A 21765-nucleotide genomic window follows, 5' to 3' on the forward strand; every position below is an offset into this window, starting at 1 on the left:
GTCACATTTCCCTGTATCCTGTAGCTTCACACCAAATGAACAATTAGAACTGGATAGGAACCTGTGGCTATCCAGATGTTGTTGGGTACTTCCCATCAGCTTGAAGCAGCATGGCCATCTTCAGGGATAATGGGAGCATCATCAGATGTTCAGCAACATCTGGACAGCAATTGGTTCCACATCTCTGAACTGAGGTGTCTATTTCTGGAGGAGGGCCACTGTTAGACCCATAGATGGTATCTCACAGTAGAAGAAGTTCTTTCAGATCAAGAGATGCTCCGCAAGGTACAAAGGTCCACCCTTGGCTACAGTCAACATGAACAAGTCCCAACATTGATCTACATATCTCAGTGTTCTTGACTCTAACCGGGAGCAGAACTTCATACAGCAGAGGTAGCCAACAGTCCCTTGCCAGGTGTCCTGGACTACAGCTCCCATCAGCCCCAGCCAGCATGGCAAATATTCAGGGACAATGGGAGTTGTATTCCACCATATTTGGGGGCACCATGGTGGCTACAATGCACACAGCACTGCAGGACACAGTAAGAGCATTAATGGTGATTGCTGTTCTAAATTCAATTAATTACATAGCAATACAATACAGGACAATTATATACATTTTATTAAAAAAACAGTTTTGTTTCTTTGATATGCATACCTTCTAAATATGCATATTTTACAACAATGGCTACTCACTTGAGCAGAACCTGTGAGCTGGCTAGTGAGGAATAATCACTTGTCTGGAAAGTGGGAGGTGCGCCCTCTTCCTTAAATGATGGGGGGTAACTGAAAGTATAAGTATTACATTCTTGCTCTCCACTGTATCTTTCCACTTAACATGAATTGTGGTGGGGTGAGGTGGGGGGCAGGGAATCAGCCCTGATAGACTGAAGGTGTTACTTCTGTTTGAGCAAAGAAGACTTGCTTAATTGGGTACAAGTGATTTTGTGGTGGCATTTTGAGTTGTATTTGGTGAAACAGGAATAATGTGTTAATATATGACTGACCTGGGGTGCATTTAAGAACACAGGATATTTCTAGATTCTTAAAACATTGATAGTTCCAACTTTTTGATGCTAAGGAAAAGAAACCCCAGAGGTTTACAGATAAACAAAAATGGAATAATGAAAATTTCCGCTCCTCAATTGGAAACTAGCATCATAAATAATTTATTGTATGCTCTCCACATCTAGTCTTGGGACACAGACAGCTCATAATTCCTGCACTCTACTGACCAAGACCTTGAGAATAGGAAGAATGCAAGAAAGACGGTGGGGGTTGTAGTAAGCTTGTTCAGAAAGATCATAATAGCAATTACATTGTGAAATATCCCAAGGAAATGTTCTGCAGTCATCCCATTGGAAGTGCACACACGTTGCAAGCAGTAATTCCTTTTTAAAAAATATGTGCATGTACTACAGTGCAGGATGGATGGAGAGAACCTGCAGGGAATGTCCTTTAAGGCTCTGCCGTGCATCATCTTAAGGGTGGCTATTCATGCCAGCCCTCTTGTTTATCTTCTGCATATAACATTTTAGCTGGCTGGCTGAGCAAGAAACTCCACCAGAAATGGACAAAGCCTTAGAGAAGCGGATGGCTTAAAGGGACAAGAGAATCACAGTCCCTGACTTGTCAGGAAGCTTTGGGGTAAGCTGGGATAAACACCAGGGGATATTTAGGATCCCAGCAGTGTGAGAGAATCAGGAACTAGAAAACAGACTAGTCGGATTTGATATTTTCTTTCAGCTTATCCGAGCTTAAATGGAGTTCCCCTCCTTGTGTTTCAGAACTCTCTTCTGGAACTGAGCCAATGCTGAATATACGTATATTTGGTCTGCAACAGGGGAAAAGAAGGGAAATAGAGGGGAGTGTTTTAAGAAAGGTAGGGTGGTGGGTGAAGCCAGCCCAGCCTTAAATTTTAAGTAGCTATCCATCCCCTCACCTCTCCTCTCCTCCCCACCCCCATGAAGGCCAGAGCTATCTACCCATCCTCTTCTCAAACCTCATTCCCTCTGTCTATGATGGCAAGAGGAGTGAGAATACAGGGAACGTGACTGGGCAACTGTGGTGCCACTTAGAATTTGCTGCAGGTTGGGGTCAGGCACTGCCAGTTGCTGACCCCTACATCCCCCCCCCCCCGATTTCTTTAAACACATTCTGATTAATTGAGACGAGGGCTAATTTACATGATTATTTTTTTAATCATTGCTTAGCACTTCCCTAGCATAAATGAGGATGCCACACAGTAGGAATGTCATATGCCATTGCAACCTGCAAAAAAATAAAAATAAACTTCACTCTCCACACACTGGCCCATTGGCACCCAAGCAAACATGCCACATAAGCCGGTTAACAAACCGAATCACGCTGCTTTCAGTCAGGCTGTGTTAATACAGTGCAAGACAATTCCAGCGGCTTTTGCAAAACTTCTGATGTTCCTCCAAAGGAAAAGTTTATCCGGGTCGTTCATGATTTTGCACCAACACAATCTTCTCTCAGAAAGCAAGATTCCTATCAGATTTGCATCTTCAGATACTCTCCTGGGAATAAAAGTTAACGTGGCAGCTTAAAGCAGGGCTAGGAAGTTGCTATCAGGGTGTGCAGCGCTCTCCCAGCAAATCTATTTCTGTGATGCAAAGTCTCTGCTCAGTGCAGAAAGCTGAGTGCTTGCCTGCTAACCTACTTTATTCCAGCTGCAGTATCACTGTTATTAATGACACTGCCAGGCATAGGTGGACACCTCATCACGTGCACTCCTATGATGTGCATATTGATCCAGACAATTCTGTGTCACAGAACAACAATATCATAACAGGAACCACCTTTACAACAAAGAATCCCTCTGCAAACCAAGCTGAACTTAGGTTTGAGCATGCAGACACCTTTAAGTGGAACAAGGGCAAACAATGAATTCTCAGACTCCAAAGCAGTATCTAAGCATGCATGCATTTGGACCAAATCGATAAAGAACACAGGAAAAGGGGAACATGGGAAACATCTATATTTTCTTAGCTCTGTAACAACTCATCAAGCAACTTAAGAGTTAGAAAGAGGGAGAGAGAGCTTTTCTGCACATTAGATAGAGAATGAAGTGGCAGAACTCTGGGTGGTACCACTTCATGGTGAAAGTGGGGGAGGAGAGTTCCATATTTTTGAATGCTTCTCACAAAAAAGGCTCTAATATGCAAGAAACTCAAACATCAGAGACAGAAATATGTGGAACCTTTCTCCCTGGTCTGTTAGTGGAGAAAGGAAGTCGCTTTGTTTTATTCTTTTCTACAGGACAGAACATTTCAGGTCTGTGGAACTCCTCCTCCTGCAGACTGAAGTGCAACAGTCCCGTTTTCTGCTGCCACCTCAGCCTACCACTTCATTCTGCATCAAGTGCACAACAGCACCCAGTTCTTCACTTTTGCCATTACACACTGCCCTGAAGTTTGGAGGAAAGCAAATCTATAGAATTTAGTGGCAACAGGGGCGGGGGAATCGCACCTGCACACATACTCACCCAGAAGAGGAGGTTGAACACAAACATGAGGTACTTAATGCACTGCAGGCAGTTGTGAGCCATGCTGCACCTCTTCAGTTCTAGAAGAAAAATAAAGGAGAGATCCAAGTAAAAGACCACATACTTGTTCCCCTTGGGGGATGTGTACTTAGCCTTGGTGGCCTTAGGGCCTGGGTTGGTATGGAATCCAAAAAAAGAGTTGCTCGCGGCCCCAAACTGGCCGCCATACATGCTGCTATAGCGACGGAAGGCGCCATTTGGAAAACTGTAATCCTTGCTGTCCAAAGAAGGGCTCCTGTGATAGGTTGATTCATCCGTGCTAGATCTGCGCATGGTGACGTCAAAAGTGTTCCGCAATTTTTACTGACAATGATATTTGTAGGCTTGTTTTACTGGGAGTGGGGGGGGGCAGGTTGCAGGTGGTTTCCTTTATTTGGTTTCCCCACCCCCTATTGTTTTCTGCCAGCTGTTCTTTTGCCTACCATCCTGACAAGGAAGTCAAAAAACAAAAACAAAAAAACAAAAAGATTGTGCTGTCAATGGAGCCAGTTGGCTAAGAGAAGCCTGCTCAGCCAAGAGTTAGAAAAAGAACACGCTTACTTGTTGAGAAGTCTCTCCTGCACAGCAAACATTCTCTTTGGTGTCACAATCGCCCCCTCCCCCCTGCTATCAAAAAAAGAAAAGCAAAAGAGAGAGATACTATACCCAAACAAATTGTTTTGCTTTGGTTTTTTTAAAAGAGAGAGAGACAAAAGTGATCTCGTTTTTGTTTTATCCCAAATGCCATTTAAAGTCTTGACTCCACATTGCCTCTCAAAAACCAAAAACCAGGGATGCTGCACGGAACGGAGGCTAAGAACAAGAGGGATTATCCAAAAGGCAAGCAGCTCCCGTGCCCGGCTCCTCTTGGACACATTGCTTTGCCCAGAGATGCTCAGTTCCCTTTAAATGATCTCCCCGTCTCCCTTCGCACAGAGGAAGCCCACGGCAGGAAGAAAGAGCGACCCGTGCTTCATTCACAGCGCTGTCACTCCTTAGAGATTCCAATCCAGTCATGCTCTCCCTGCGCTACTAACACAGTCCCAGCTCTCCTGGTCCATTCCTGCATCTGAAGCGAGAGGCAGGAGGAGAGACGCTTTTCTTTACTGTATCTCATGAATGCCTGCTCAGCACTCTCTCCGGCTCATGCCCCCCTCCCTAGCCAATCAAATTTACTCTCACGCTACGCTACTCTCCCTCCCTCCCCCCTCCATCACCTTCTTCAAAAAAACAAAAAAAAACACTTCCCCTCTGTTTCTTCACAGCAAATCCAGCATGAGCTGCTTTTAACCAATCGGTGCACAGGTGAAGAAACTACTGCATGTGTCTCCGGATTTAACCAGAGACGTTCCCAAAGATAATTGCATTCTCACTCTGTCCGGTGTACGGGGTGGGATTTTAATCATCCCGGCTGCCATTGGCTCCTTAGATTTATGGTCCCTTAGGAAGGAGCCACAGAATTTACAGGTGTTCTAAGTGTAATTGCCCTCAAAAGCAGGGAGCGTATTAAGTCTTGTACGAGGCGCTTGTTTATGGAGGAAAGACTCCTAAGCTTCCCTGGAGATTCTGCTTCCCTCTTCACCCCCCATCCCTGCACCCCTAAGCTTCAACGACATGCCTGGGCAGCTGCTGAAATGATCCCTTACTGTGGAGAGGTCTGTGTTTCTCCTCTTCATTGTTCTGATCCAACACATCACTCACTTGATTGTCCTGACAGCTAAGTTTCTCTCTCAAATAGCCCCATCACAGCAGATTCCCAGAACTCCCAATTCAGTGCAAAAAAAAAAAGGGCCAAAAATTGCTCTGAAAAATTGCTTCCTCTCCTCACTCTGGGAAGCTCACCCCGTGACCCCGGGCCAGTCACCATCTCTCAGCCTAGCATACCTCACAGGGGTGCTGTGAATATGACACGGGGGTGTGGCATGCATGTTGCCTTCAACTCCACGGAGAAAAAACAGGTCATATATGTTATAAATGGATCAATGAAACAAAACATAGAGACTGCATGCCACCTCCACTATCCGCCTGATCCAACAAAGACCATGGGTTGGCTGTGTGGATGGGACAAGCATGGGTGATACTACTTTGGGCAAGTGAGGGTCGGGGGTGGATATGCTCCCCCCCTTATATAACTAAGAAGGGGTACTTCTAGTACTGACTGCAGTGGGTAGTCTCTCCATTTACAGGTTAGGGAGCCTCCATCTACACCACCAAACTGGCCAGGTCCAGGGGGTGGGGTCTCTTCCATCTGTTACTTAATTCAGCAAGCAGTAGGGATTTCAGGCTTACATGGGAGGAAAGATTATCTTATGGCCATGGTCCAGGCAAATGACTCTGGGAAAGAAAACCAGATCATGTTCTGCTGCCATGATGCCACATTTTGCCAGTTCTCTTGATTTCATCACAAACAGGACCATTGCTGGTGCTTCCGTAAAGCTCTAATGTGCTAGCGACACTAAAATAAAGCATGAACATCAAGAATAGCCCAGACCTGCAGAGAAAAGTGTGGGAAAGCCATACAGGGCAAAGCAAAACCATGGAAAGTAAACACACACACACAGAAAGAGACAGACAGACAGACAGACAGAAAGACAGACAGATTTCTTTTTATTTTTGAACCACTGGAGTCAGCAATACTATAAACAGCTTTCTAAGCTTTGCCTTTATAGTGAACAAAAGTGTAGTGCTGAATTCTTCCTTCTCCCCCCTTTTGTTCAGGGCATTTCACTAACGCTGCATGCATGTCCACCATGGGTGCTATTTTTTGGCAAGTTTATACAAGCTTCAGTTGAGAAACTGTGTCTTTGCAGTTCAGTCTGTGTGGTGTTGACTGGCACTGAATATGCACAGCTCATAGTCCTATGGTGTACTAATGTCCCTCGGGATTAGGAATCACTGATACAATACACACATCACATAAAATATATCATTGGGCAGCAGGAGGAAGCGACTGGTTAGCAATTTAAACACCTTGATGCAGAAAGAACATACACAATCTGAAAGCAGATCTCTTTCCCGAATCATCTTTCTTGGGGAGGCAATCAGAGAATTTGGCTTAATTAAACAGTAAAATAGAAAAAGAATAGAAGATAGAATCATTGAATTGTAGAGTTGGAAGGCACCCCAAGGGTCATCTAGTCCAACCCCCTGCAATGCAGGAATCTCAGCTAAAGGATCCCTAACAGATGGCCATCCAACCTCTGTCTAAAAACCTCCAGTGAAGGAGAGCACAACACCTTCCGAGGTACTGTTCCCCGTTGAGCAGCTCTTACCATCAGAGAGTTCTTCCCAATGTTTAGTTGGATTCTCTTTTCTTGTATTTTGAATCCATTAATTTGGGTCCTACCCTCTGGAGCAGCAGAAAACAGGCTTGCTCCATCTTCCACGTGACAGCCTTTCAGATATTTGAAGGTGGTTATCATATCATATCATATCATATCATATCATATCATATCATATCATATCATATCATAATATCATATCATATATCATGATGTTGCCAACCATCTCTGCAAGGTCATCCTTGCAAGGCATGTACTTGTTTGAACTACAAGGAATTTATTAAAAAGACAGGCAATCAGCTGTTCTCTCTTTCTCCAACCCAAATGGTCTTATCAAACACAAAGATAGATACTGGGTGGGATTAAACTAATGAGTCCTATCAGTGGAAGCCCTGTGGGCTCCTAGAGCTCAGCATGTTGTCCAAACCCAATCTTGCAGTTAAGCTCTCCCCTCACTAATCATGAGCTGGGGCTAGAAACAAACATTCGCTACAAACCTACAACAAGCACTTGTGTTTTACTTCCTAAATTCCTCCTTCAAATCCAACAAGGCTCCCTGTATACCTGCCTGCCCCTTATCAGCCTCCCCTGTCTTTATTTGGTGTCTTTCCCCCTTTTTTGCCAGTTGCCTTAGTACCACCAGCAGGTGACTCCTTATTCTATCCATCCTGATTCCGTTTGTCATCTGTAGATTTAACCAAACAGTTCCCAGACTAATCTTAGTGTGATCCTTGTAATTAGCAGTTGTTGTTTTTTCCTTATTCTGTCACAAACAGTTTATTGGATTACTGTGATACTGGCTCTTCATTTCACTGTTAATTCTCTATACATCAATTGTTAAGTTTTCCCCATGGTGCACTGTGAATCTTGATGCAAGCCTGAAACATGTGTAGTTCTGCCTGTTAACACATGTAGTCACTGACAGCAGTAGACACACAGTAAGAGTTCCTGATATATTTCAGTCATATGTCTACTCTGACAACGCACATTACACACTATGCACCATCTCCCTCAGAAACACAAAGATTATTATTATTTCTAATGAGGAATAAGCAGCCCTTGCAAATTATCCCTATAAAGAAGCTGAAGCCCTGCACTCATACTAATATCAATAAAAAAAGGAAGTGCATATCACATTTGGCTTATTGTGCAAGCCAATTTCTGCTCAGAAGAGTCTCATTGTTAGATGTTTCTATACTCCTCCTGCATGCAGTTACAGCGGCAATGTAATTTATATGCTAGCCATCATGCATGCCGGTGCATCTTCTAACCTGGGAGATCAGCTAAGGTTCAAAGCAGCAGCAATTCAAAGGTACACGTACGGTACAAATGCTCTCACTGTCTAGTACAAAGCATTCAATCAAGCACAAAAATCAGTGTTAACTCTCAATAGGTACTATAGTCCCCGAGACAGCAACCATTTTCAAGGAGTCTTAAAAGCAGAGATTTCAAGGTGGGAGTAAAGAATGGAATTCAAACAATACAATATTAGCTTGTAGAAGTAATAGTCCTATGCTACCATCTCCACAATGTTTATTGTCCGCTCCAGTCTGCCTTTAAAGCAGGTTGATTCAAAGTGACCTCTGTCTCACATAAACGAAGCAAGAAAAATGAAACAAAGCTGTTATACACTGCTGAAGTTTCTATAAGTAGCTACAACTTCTGTTTCGCACCAACACAGGGCATTTTCACAGGTTACACTAAGAAAAAGAATCTCCCATGCCCTGCATCCTTAAAATAAAAGAAAAAAAGATGAGCAATTGGCAAACTATGTTTTCTTTTTAACAACCCAAAAAGACCCTTACTATGAAGCAAAATAGGATGCTTGTGCATAAAGGAAGATAACCTGGCTGTAGAGACTTCCAATGCATGCATGGGAATAGAAGATCTCTGCTGGATCAGAACAAAGGCCCATGTAGTCCCGCATCCTGTAATCACAGTGGCCAATCACATGCCTATGAGGCTGGCATCCTCTTGGCCTTCGTAGTACCTATCCTTACCTATGGTATACAATCTATCTTAGCTTCCATTATTGTGGTTTTTAATAACCTCTAAGCATTCTGGAGAGATTTGACCATATTGTCTTTCTCTTTCATTTTACCAATCCTCTCATTTTTGAGATGTTTCCTCTTTTGAAGTCAAAGGTTTTAGCAACTGTCCACTTACATAAATATTGAATTTGATAGCACTGTGGTCACTGTTTCCAGTGGTTAAACCACACTTACATACTATATTGCAGCGGATTCTGGGCACCATTTAATATCAAGTTCTGAGTTGCCACCTCTTTGGTTGGTTCCATGACCAACCAACTGTTCTAAGGCATCTTTTACTCTCTTTACAATCAATTACTCTCATTATATATAAGGGTCTGGTGACTTCTGTTTCAGTGTATCTGAAGAAGTGTGCATGCACACGAAAGCTGATACCTAAAACTACTCAGTTGGTCTCTAAGGTGCTACATTATAATTTTTAAATTCTTTTGGAAGGATTCTTTTAAAGACTTTCTTAGATCATATAACTTTTTTGAAGACTTGATTCTTTTAAGGGAGTTTTTAGGTTTTTAAGAAGAGTCTTTTTAACTATCTTTTTAAAGAATTGTTTTAATTTATTTTGACTACGACAGACGAACACTGCTACCTACTTGAATCAAGGCATCTAGATTATCAATAAATTGTACCTCTTTGGCATATCTTTGACACATATCTACCCAGTCTGCATGGGATTGCCTGAACCCATCAATTACTACAATATTTCCTTCTTTTGACATCTCCTTGATGTCATTCTCCTTCTCAAGATCACACTGGGCATTTTGGTCAATGGGGTGGAGGGGCAATGACAGCACTTTCCCAGTACTAAATTAATACTGGGGGCTTGTATCATCACCCTTAGCAATTGGAAGAGTTTTGCTGCCCTGCAGTTTCCAGATTGTTGGGCTCTATGTTTTCTTTGATGTACAGGGTGACACCACCTTCAACATGCCTGTCTTATACTGTTTGCATCCAGAAATAATCATGCCATACTGCTTTTCTCCATTCCCCAGATTTCCATTATACTTGCTATTGCTATGCTTTCCTTTAAAACCCAGTCCTCCAGCTCATCCATCTTGGCTCAAAGGTTTCTAGAATTAGCATATAAATACCTATGAATGGTGTCAGTCTCCAAATGCCTCTGGCATATGCATTTTGCCTATCTGTGATTGGGCCTCTTTGAACTGCTGTCATATCCTTCTGCACATTTGTTGCCTGGTTTCTCCGGGGGGGTGTGTGTGTGTGTGTGTGTGTGTGTGTGTGTATGAAGCAATCCTATGCATTTTTACAAAGGAGTATTGGAGCTTATGCCTACTTTTCCATAAGGAAAAGTTAACAAAGCAATGACAACCACACCAGTTTGATTAATTCTCATGATGTCATATAATGGAAATCATACTGAACTGAACTTTGTTCAGCTGAACAAGTTATTAGCTTCCTTGATGAAAATCCTGGTCTGAGGAATAACTTTTAAAAATTAACTTTGGCAGCAGCAGATTTTATCCGTGCCTCATTAAAAATGTTTATTCCATTTAAAAGTAGGCGGCCAATGTGGCAATAAGCTCAAAGAGCATGAATTTGATGGTAAAGCACATTGAAAAATGATGGGCATTCCAAACTATAATCAGCTTATAAATAAAGTTTCACTGGAGCAGTTAACATTAAAATGGAAACATGAAACAATCTGGTGGTTTAGTGAAGACTATCTGAAAGAAAAACAATACGTAAAAATAATACTAAACGTTAACATGAAAGAGGAATGCACTGGAATCAGAGGAAACAAACCCAAGAAGCCAGCTGCCTAGCGTCCAATCAGTACTTCCCTCTTTCTTCCTGGATGTGGCTTCTCTCATCCAAAAATACCTTCAGAACACAGCAGGGGTTCTTTTTCTCCCTGACAACTCTGAAGCCACTCAAATAGAAGAAAAGAAGTTCCCCTTCTGATGAATATTCACAGAGGGGTGTTTGCTTTCCTGGGATGCTGCACACAAGCTTCTGTATGCAGACTCATGGTTTTCCATGCATGCATGCATGCATGACATTCTTGGTTTCAGAAGAAAATGGCAAGGTTCGCTGCATGTAAAGAATTTGGTCCGAGGAATGTAATACGCTATATATAAATTGGTCACATATAGACATGGAATCTACTCTTGCTACATATTGTACTGTAGTACACACACAGCAAAACACTGGTGCATTTAAAAAACAACTTATTAGAAAGCACGTATGTGTGTTTTGGCCTCTATTAACTTTAGTTTCAGCTTTCCTTGTGGAAAAGAGATAGCTTCTTCATAATTACAAACCTTGCCCCTTTTATGTGTTGGTAGGGAATAATTCTTTGGAATCAAGCCAACACAATGAGCTGCCAGGGGCAGTAAAAAAAGAAGCAAAATGAAGTGACTTAAGTCCATCTCTCTTACACACACAAACAAAGCAATGGAAGTGTTCCTGATGAAGGTGAATAAAATAAACCGACATTTGAACCCCGTTGAATGCCATCAGTTTGGTAATCTCAGAAATGGTTTAGGCCTCTAAACTGGAATTTTAAATGGCAAGATGTAAATTAGGTCAACTTCTGTCACTGGTTCCTTTTATGGAATGTTTCCTTTCTTAACCTGGATTAATGTATGGGCAGAAAAAATGAGTTTATTCATTCTCCTGGTAGGAAGAATTGTGTAGTTGGTTAGAGATGTCATACATGAAGGAAGAGGGGGAACACACACACCATGACACAGCTACACAGGTATGACAACCACAGAATATGTTGACTATGCATATTTCGATTAATCGTCAAACAGAAAAAAGTAACTCATGAACGACCACTAGAGCAAAACATATGTGCAATATATATTCCGTGTGTCTGGCCTTATATAGCTACTACTTTCACATTTTTCTGTCCCCCAGCACTGGCCACTTTAGGAAAAAATCTTAAATTATCAACATTCTGGAACAGAGCATATTTCTTCTTTTGACAGTATCAGTACAAACTGTAAAACAAAAAAATGAATGGAAGTTACAGGAGAACAGTGTTCGGTGGATTGGAGCCATTTTTATTTTGAGACAACAATTTCAACCCTTTTGGGGTGGGGACCTATTTTGTGGCCAAAAGGCAGGTTAGAAATAGTCATACAATGCCCTGTGCATGAGGAAGTTTGTATACTTTTGCCATGGAACTATGATGTGAAGAAAGTTAAATATACATGTGAGAGATATGACGATTTTCAGAAGTTGAAAGAGGAAGAAGAGCTCAAATACCTGCCATATTCTGAGTTCTGTTTGTTGGTCTGCCAACCATGTAGAACTGACAGCAGCCCCAGGGAGACACACAACTCTCCATCTCACTGCAGGTGCTATACTAAAATGGCAGCTGGGTCAGTCCCGTGTGTGACACAGGGTAGCCATAAGAATGCTTTCAAAAACAGAAATACAAAACTTGCATCCAAAACACTTTTACATCTGGAAAATGACCACCAAATATTTCCTAACCTTGTTGAAATCAACATCAACATTCCTTTTCTGACATTTACATCCAAGGATCCAGCTTTAGTTCAGGAAAGTATATCTCTGCAGTTTCAAATACAGGGCAGTTTCTATAGTCTATACATATTACAAGGTGGGGTAGAAGTGTTTTGCTCTAGTAATAGTGAAGGATTCAAAGTCCATTTCCCTCTATTGATTTCTTATTCTCTTCACATTCTGACAGGAGCTGAATGTGTGAATACACTTCACTGACAGGTGTGGCATGTGAGAGGATATAAAAACTCTACCTGCGGATTTGATCTGTGATAGCTCATGCACCATGTGAAGCTGAATCCATTAACATGATGAACATAGAGTTTCTTACATGTACTGGTTTTTGGATTTGTTTTTCAGACCTAAATTGTTTTAACTGTAAATTGTTCTCAGTATGATTATACTATAAGCTTCCTTGGAAGCCCTTTTAACAACAACAAAACAACTATTTTATTTATTTATTTATTTATACCCCGCCCATCTGGCTGGGTTTCCCCAGCCACTCTGGGTGGCTCCCAATAGAATATTAAAAACACGATAAAACATCAAACATTAAAAACTTCCCTAAACAGGGCTGCCTTCAGATGTTTTCCAATAGTTGTTTATTTCCTTGACATCTGATAGGAGAGTGTTCCATAGGGTGGGTGCCACTACTGAGAAGGCCCTCTGATTGGTTCCCTGTAACCTCACTTCTTGCGGGGAGGGAACTGCCAGAAGGCCCTTGGTGCTGTATCTCAGTGTCCGGGCAGAACGATGGGGGTGGAGATGCTCCTTCAGGTATGCTGGGCCAAGGCCATTTAGGGCTTTAAAGTTCAGCACCAACACTTTGAATTGTGCTCGGAAACGTACTGGGAGCCAATGTGGGTCTTTCAGGACCGGTGTTATATAGTCTCGGTGGCTGCTCCCAGTCACCAGTCTAGCTGCCACATTCTTGATTAGTTGTAGTTTCCAGGTCACCTTCAAAGGTAGCCCCACGCAGAGTGCATTGCAGTAGTCCAAGCAGGAGATAACTAGAGCATGCACCACTAACTAAGGGGCAGTCTATAAATATAGTAAATAATAAACACAATCATGTCTAACACATTTCCTACAGTAAGCATGCCCTTGCGTGTTATGATGTAAGAAGAGATTCTATGTCAAATATGTGCCATAACTTCATACTTACCTACCATATCAGAGTCAGACATTGTGTCTCTTGGGATGAGTAAAACACTTCTTGCCTTTTGTTTTTGCTCTTTCTTTGGGGCCAGGAGAGCTAACATAAGCCATGCCACCACCATTTTATTTTATTTATCTGTCTCATTAAAGTTCTCATCCAGCAAACAAACTGCAGTGAAAGAAATATGTTCTTGGGAACACTGTGTCCAATTTCTGGGAGAGAGGGAGATGGTGCTAGCAGGCAAGCAGGCACTAAAAGGACTCTGCAGGAGTAGTGGTCAAATATTTAAGAGGCCCCAAATACTACTTTTTATTGCAAAATAAATAAAAAGTACTCTGTGATGACATTAATTTCATATAACACACCTTTATCAACAACAACAGTATTCAAATGACTGCACTCTGGATGGCAACAGCTCAAATACTGGGGCAAGTGGGGAGAGGCAAACACCTTGTTGTTTTTCCAAGAGAGGAAAAATCCACTTTAATTCTTGGCCAAAAGAATTATGAGCTACACTTCTGAGTCTTCATGTTCCGCATCCACAAAAGGGAAATAGTCAATTGGTACAAATGGTAAGGAGCTAGAATGGAGGGTATGAGAAATCTAGGTTCAGATTCAAAATTGGCTAAACTTCCTTCCTGGGTTTGGTAAATTAAGATTGGTTCACACATCCCTTTTCCTTAAGTTGTGAAGTCAAGCTGACCTTCCCAGTAGGTTTGGGTATGCTGTATGGATCTTGTGGATGTTTCATTCAGATCACACTCTACTAGATTTTTGGCAAGAGAGTTGAACAGGCACATGCCGAGGGGTGACCTGATTATGCGTGGCAACATTCGCAAGCCTAATTCAACACACGGAAATCTTTTTTAAAAGTCAACTTGCATTAACTTTGCAACACAAAAACCACATGAATTAGCCTCTCCCCGAACATCACTGCAACATTTCCCACTCTGTGGCTGTCTTATTCACTCTGTGAAAATGCAGGACAAAACCACTTTGATCAGACGCTAACAATGATGGACCACAGTGTGCTCTAGAGCAAAACACACACACACACACCCAACCATACGGTCACTACTTACAACAAAAATTTGGCCTGCCAATTGGGACCAAGTTTGCTGAAAAGAGTAGGAAGTAGGGGTTTGTGTAGATGTTTCTTGCTGTGCGTAGGACCTGGGTACTGGCTTCGTTTTTCCTTCCTTCTATGGGTTTTCTTTTTAGAGAATCCTCTTAACTATAGGTGCTAACCTCTCATCCAGGTTTCAAGAGCCTTTGCCTTTGGCATGGCAACTCTATCCCCTTTTGAGTCAGTAAGCAATCATTCATTTTGTGGATGTCTGTATTGGTGCCACACCTACATCTCTATGGATGACTGAAACCAATCCTTCCTCTGCACTGGCTATGATTCCCAGACCTTTCATTATCTTGAGCCAATGCACTTGCCTCCCCTTAGAAAGCAGATTGTGCTGCTTGCTCAATATCCATTAGCAACAATAGCCAGAAGGGACATAATTTCCCCACTGCAGTTAATGGACTCCTGGCAAATATCTTTAGCAATAACCACAGTATACACAGAGACTCCCTACCTTGGCAGAGTAGAGGAGGGGAGGCTAGAGAAGGCTCTATACATGTTAGTCATACCCACCAAGTTCTTCCAGAGTCATGTACTGCATTTTTATGGACATACTGGTCCATGACCCAACTTTATATTTTAGCACTTTTCAGAATTTAGACATACTTGGATCAGTGTTCCAAGAACCATCATTTCTGAATCCTATGCACCTGTTTTCATAACTATAATTTTGTCCTGGTAGACAATACATTGACATTAACTTGAGTATTTTGGGCCGTAATTATTGAATAGCCATAATAACATGTAAACAGAAGCACACATCAAGGCAAAAATTAGGCAGTATGTTTCAAACGGAATATTAATATGAATTTTTAGAGCTAAACTGCTCATTGCCATCATTGTGGGGGGCAGGGGAGGACTGAATAAAAATTAGACGAAGAAAAGCCTTTGCTCATATGGGAGTAATTCTTCCATAGCTGGATGAACTATGTAACTCCAGTTTATTCATACTTTTTCTTAATAAAGCACTGCAGACATCAGAAAATTAATAACCAACAAAAGGTAAAACAGGGGATAGCCCCAGTTTCATAGGTACAAGATCCAATCGATCTGCTATTCTTGCATCAATCTAACTTCCTCTGAAGTTCCTGAGCAGCCACAGCCACCCTCCCGCCAACTCCACAGCACTAAAGCTATTTTAGACAATTCAGATACAAAATGCTGATGATCTAATAGGCTTTCAACTTCATTCCAGGTACAGTATGTAAGATGAAATTTAATAGATAATTACACATATTTTTGATGGGTCAAGCTCCACAGAGAGTTATTCAATTTCTTTAGCTTGCTTTACAACATACAAAAACCTGAAAAGGGGATCTGAAAAGCACACAAATGCACGTTTAACAAATGGGGAGTTTTTAATGCCCAAATGGAAACTAGGCACAAAACTCTCTGTGCTTTCAGTAAGAGCTACAAGACAATTTGTCCTTTGTGCCTTTGAAAATCTCCACCAATCTAATTAATGCTTAATGCAAACATTTCTTCCCATAGCTAGATTGTAAATTATTCAGTACTATAGTGGCTTTGAGAATTCACTCTTAGAAGTTGCTATTCTCCCTGTGTTTAGGTCCCAATAGGCACAAGGATTTTTCTTTCTGCTCTTGAAACAGATGACTTCCAAAATGGCTTTATTAACATTTCCAGCTCAAATAACACTATGCATGGTGGTGATGGGGCACAGATATTGTGGTTGTGCACCAAGGCCCCAATTTGCAGTTCAAAGTAGAGATAAAAGAGCACGCCCGTGTTTGCAATGAAAGGGGTCTAGACTTTGTACACATAACAAACAAGCATACACAAAGTCCCTGGGCACTCAAGAACTGCTCACTACCCTCCTGCTGCCTTCTCTGCCTTCCCCTCCCCGAAGGCAGAGAGGTTTACCTTCAGGTAGGCAAACAGGGGAAGGTGAATGGCTCAGTGGCAGAGCAGCAGCTTTGCATGCAGAAAGTTCCAGGTTCAATCCCTGTCATCTGCAAGTGGAGCTGGGAAGGATTCCTGCCTAAAGCCCTAGAAGGCCCCTGCCAGTCAGTGCAGATGATTCTGAGCTAGATGGAACAACAGTCAATCTCAGTATAAGGCTGCTCCCTATGAAAAATAAAAGGCAGAGGTGGCTGTGGGAATGCCCTAACAGCACCTTTTCCTGCTGGTAATTGGCATATACAAGTCAGAAGCTGGAAAACAGGAGTGCCGAACCAAAAAACAGGACATTCTGAGACGCAAACAGAAGCTGGGATTGGCTTCTGCGATTCCGGGATGTCCTGCTTAAAACAGGACAGTTCAATGGTATGCAAAATGCGAAGCCAAACCATGGCTTGGCTCAACACAGCACAGCAGCAAAACAACTAGGGAGGGGCAAAGTGGTCTCAATCTCATCCCCAGGAGCCCACATAGCTTGCACATACTAAAAGTATGGTTTGGCACAGCATGACGTGCAATCCAGGTCAATATCAGGAAAGGACTGTACAAAGCAGGGGAGTTCCCAAAAGCGTCGAGGAACCTAACAGGAAAAGTCCCAGCTTCCCACACCCCTCAATAAGCCAAAGGCCCTGTTGATATCCATTTGAGGTGTAGAGGTTAGGCCAGGTTATCAAAAGGAACGCATGCAGAGGTGTTTTCTCTTTGTGTGCTTAGTATAAGGTTAGCAGATTTTTTTCAATGAATCCGGGGACACTTTTCAACTTCCTACTAAATAGATGGAATTTGTCAGGGAACTGATTTGTAAATCCGGGGACTGTCCCTGGGAAATGGGGACGTCTGGTAACCTTAGCTTACTGGGCAACCAAAAAGCAGGAGCAGAAAGAGTAGACCTGGGTTTCATTCTTTTTGATATATTTGATATAAAATACCTGGAGACTGTTAAAAGATCTTCCAAGCACCTAGGTTGTCTGATTGTGTCCTATCTGTTGGGAAAATAAGTTTACTGGTAGTACAAAACTTGTGGCCCTATTTGTTACTGAGAGTATTCTTAACTGCTCAAATTGTTCATAGTTTACAATTATATTCACCAAGTTGGCATTCTTTTGTTTGGGTGGTAGTCTTCCCTACTTGTGCAAGGACACATGCAAAGGGATTAATTGTAGTTCTTCCCAATAACAAACAATGAGGAACAATGATAATTAATTGCTCTTGTTTGTGAGCCTGTACGTGTGGCAGATAGAACCGCTCCATGGATTAAAACACACAGAGATTCTAATGTATGCATTAAACACACAAGTCCATCCTGGGACTTTATTCTATGCAAAACACTAACAGCAGATTAACTGAAGCTCACAGGTTTTTTATTATTATGCGCTAAAGCTAGAATCCTGCAGTTTGAACTGGTACTGCAGAAGAATGGACAAAGGTATTCTTCCTGCCCTCTGCCTGTTGGCCTAGCAGGCTTTGGTCCTCAGCCAGCCCCAAAGCAGCAGTTCATATTATTCCGGTATAATGGATGCCAAAGAACTGCAGGTGCTTAACTGCTGGGCTGCAAATGATTCCTCCTCCTCCTCAGCAGCATCTCTGGCAGAGTTCAGGCCCTTCCTTCCGGAAGGCAAACAGCCAAGGTGTTCCAGAGGTCACCTCACACTGTTAGCTTCAGCTTCTGATCCATATTCACAGTGAATGCCCATTGCATTACAAAAAGGACATTGTTATGTTTACTATTTCTTCCTGAGCAGTAATGGGCATTGGATGGATACTGCAGCCAAGGCCAGCTTTACTATAATCTTCCCTGTGCAGTAAACATAATTGTTAAATGTGTCTGGGGTTTTTTCATTATAAGCTGTTCTTCAGTTGCTTATACCTCTAGTGTTGTACATGCCTTTAAGACTGAGTACTTCTCAAACAGATGGGAAGAACAACCATGGATGGATACTGAAGAATGGGATAGAGATTGCCACAGGTTCCCAAAGGTTCCCCAAAGACAACTCCCTGGAACAAGGTTCAGAGCAGGCAACAACTATGAATAACTTGAAACCTGAATGGAGATTTTAAAAGCAAAGCAACACCCCCCCCCCAAAAAAACACACACAGTATCTCTCCCCGCCTTTTTCCAACTACAGAAAATGTATTTCCAGTAAAGTGATAGCTACCAGATAGCACGCAGAAGGAATCCTGCCTGGCCTGAACCTGATGTACGTATCTCCTGTATCTGTTACAGCTGCAGAAACAGACATGAAAATATATACAGGCTAGAAAGTATTATATACTGAAGTGGGTTCCTTTGCAGCTTATTCTGCAGGGTGATGCAAACTTCCAAACATCTGCATAAGGCTAACATTATATACAATGCATTTATTATTATTCTAATTGATATTACTGCTGCTTGTTGGAAGATGTAAGATCTGTAGTCCCTGCAGTTGGAGATTCTGTGGCATCTGGCTGGCTTGTTAAATATTGCCCTTTATGCGCTGCAGCATCATTCCAGCAGATTGTTAGCTGCTGCAGTAGTTGTAATATTTCTGAGTTGATAGCCTATGGTTGGTGGGTGGGCAGAATCTAGCCAAGATTTCTGTTTGTGATGGATGCAGGACACACAATGCTACAGATGAGGAATCGGGAACCTATGGCCCTCTGTATGTTGCTAGACTACAACTCCCATAATCCATCAGCCATGTTGGCTAGGGCTGATGAAGGCATGAGCTGCAACTATAGGAGCTGCAGATATTTTATGTAACTGTTAAAATCACTTTGACATATGATTTGGCTTAAAAGTGACTATGTCAAATAATAGTTTTCTTAGCACTGAGCCTAATTTTAAACTTTTGAGAATGTACCATTCAAAATGTAGTTCAGGGTGAAATTTGGGAGGTCGGAAGTGTGCACACCATTTTAGAGGGAGTGGCGCCACCAGTACACAATAACAACCCCCAACACAAAAAGCTGTATCATTTTCCTCCTTGAAAAAATCTCTAAAATGCATATTCAGTTAGCCCTTTAAAAAAAAATCCATCTGCAATGTCAAAAAACCCGGTCTGTAAACTTATCTTAAACTTTTATCTGAACCTTTTGGATATCCCCAAGGCCATCTAGGTAAATTAGATCTTAACACATGAAAAAGAGCTACCAAGCTTGTACAAGCCAGCAACAAAGAGAAAGCACACAGGATTGAAAGTCAGTGTGTTTGGCTGCTATTCGCAGCTCCAATCTGCCACTTGACAGGCTGCAGTGTGGCTTTAGGGAAGTCATTTCACCACTGTCTATTTGGTACATTAGACAGCAAACCCTTTAGGGCAGGAAGTGTCCATCACTCACTACACAGAGGCACCTTGTAGAGGCACAACAGTGGCTTTTTGATCACGGCACAAGCCTCCAATTGCTACCACAGCAGAAATGGCAAACATGCCAAAAAGGAACCTGGTATTTCACAATTAGCCGAGGACAATAACTGCAACTTCAAAGAGGCAAATTGCCAAGTGAGAATGGCAATGGGCCACATTTCAACTGTAGTAACTGGTGCCAGCAAGCTGCTATCCAGAGTGGAAGGTCAGCTTTACTGTTAATTGCTCTTGTAACAACTAACAGCCTTAATTACAGTGTTTTATAGTTTTACTATAAGAGCAATTATATGTTGACAGTCACCCTTAACATTGATTATTTTGTAGTTGGCTGGGACACCAGCTGAGGCAGAAGAAATATCCCAGTATAAATCCACTCTGATTGAGTGATAGAGATTTGAAACGGAGTGAACAGTCCTTTCTATTGGCAAAGTAAATCAAGAGCCTTTACATTTCTAATAGCATCAACCTCATCTCCAATCAGCCTGGTGCAAAGGAAATAATTGGAAACAGCATGTTGCTTCACAGGCACACAACTAATCAGAAGAGTCCCTTTATTTCTTAGGGCTTGTTACGCCAGCTCTTGACACTGGGAGGTAACTGTTGCAGTCATCTCCAGGTAGCTGCAGGCCTATCACTAAGCCAGTGATATTCACTTTGGAGGCTCAATAGTTACTGTGTTTATGTGAGAACCGGTGGTGACCACCCCAAAGGAAAGCTCAGTTCTCAGGATGAACGCAACAAACACATCATGCAAAAAAAAAGGGGGGGGGGAATATATAAGCTGCAAGGATTCTGCTTTGAGATTTCAAGTTATTTGGAGAAGGAATTTGTTTTCCACACCTGTTCAGCTATTAGCACCTATTTTATCAGAACCAGCAGCATTTGGAAAATAAAAAAGGATTTTTTCTAAAGTTCAATAACCAAGCCATGACATTTTAGTTTCAATCAACTCTTAAAGTCCTTCTAAACTGGGCTCAAAAGGGCAAATTGCATAATGATTATTTATGAGATAACAATAGAATTTTTGAGAGATACACTCCCATATATTTAATATGTTTGGGACAAACTGTAAACCTTGACTGCACCTAACCTGGCAATGAACCTTACAACTTACACTCTGATACATGATTTCTGTCTTTGAAATACTCATTTTCAAGCTTGTGATCAATCCAAATTCTTTAAGCTCTGTAAGCGCTTATGGGACTGATTGCAAGCCATACTGTTGTCAACACATATGCCAATAGCGCTGTCCTTGCCATTTAACCACATCCAGAGGTTCTAGGAGAAGGGAGAACAGGAGAGGAGGCAACAAGCATTCCTCCTTTGCCCTCCTTTGCAATTTTAATTGCAAATTAAATGGGGATCAAGTTTGATCCTGGGACAGAGTGAAACCATATGCATATATTTGCATATATTTGCTTGAATGGTCACAGTCTGTACTTTTTACATTTCATTATCACTTACCTCCAACCTTTTCCCCTTTACACATATCTCACTTCCTCACTCACTCTGCCAGGATCACATGCCATGCACCTTATGAAATTGGCTCTTGTCGTAATAAAATTTGGTACCCTTTCAAGTGTCACAAGACTTTAAAAAAACAAAAAACTAAAATTAAATTCAGGTTCATCTAATCCAGATACTAGAAGCAGCGGTCAAATATATCACAGCACCTTGTCTTGCTCCTTGAATGAATACTGAATAGCTCTAATTAAAACCCATGGGGTGCTCCTACTGGTTTAAGAACAAAAGCCTAATTACAAGAACACTCAGAGATCCATTATTCCACCAACTTTCAAAATGGCTGGTGCCCATGAAAATTGATTGTTCTGTGAGAAAACTCCT

At 41.9% G+C, this 21765-nt stretch overlaps 1 protein-coding gene across 10 annotated transcripts in view; it reads right to left on the bottom strand.

Annotated features, from left to right (window-relative positions):
* Positions 1-21765, bottom strand: part of TSPAN4 (tetraspanin 4) — a 511237-nt gene that overhangs the window by 208020 nt on the left and 281452 nt on the right. For 7 of the 10 annotated variants that reach the window (XM_083478924.1, XM_083478928.1, XM_083478925.1 and 4 more), the window contains one exon: positions 3509-3588. The exons of 2 other annotated variants lie outside the window; for them this stretch is intronic. In XM_083478924.1, the coding sequence (XP_083335050.1) occupies positions 3509-3571 (63 nt within the window). In that variant the 5' untranslated portion in view covers positions 3572-3588. Of the gene's footprint in view, positions 1-3508; positions 4654-21765 lie in introns of those variants that run through there. One more of the 10 variants, XM_083478920.1, reaches the window with a different exon arrangement.

This window comes from Podarcis liolepis (genome assembly GCF_965112155.1).
Source record: "Podarcis liolepis genome assembly, chromosome: 1".
Taxonomy (NCBI): domain Eukaryota; kingdom Metazoa; phylum Chordata; class Lepidosauria; order Squamata; family Lacertidae; genus Podarcis; species Podarcis liolepis.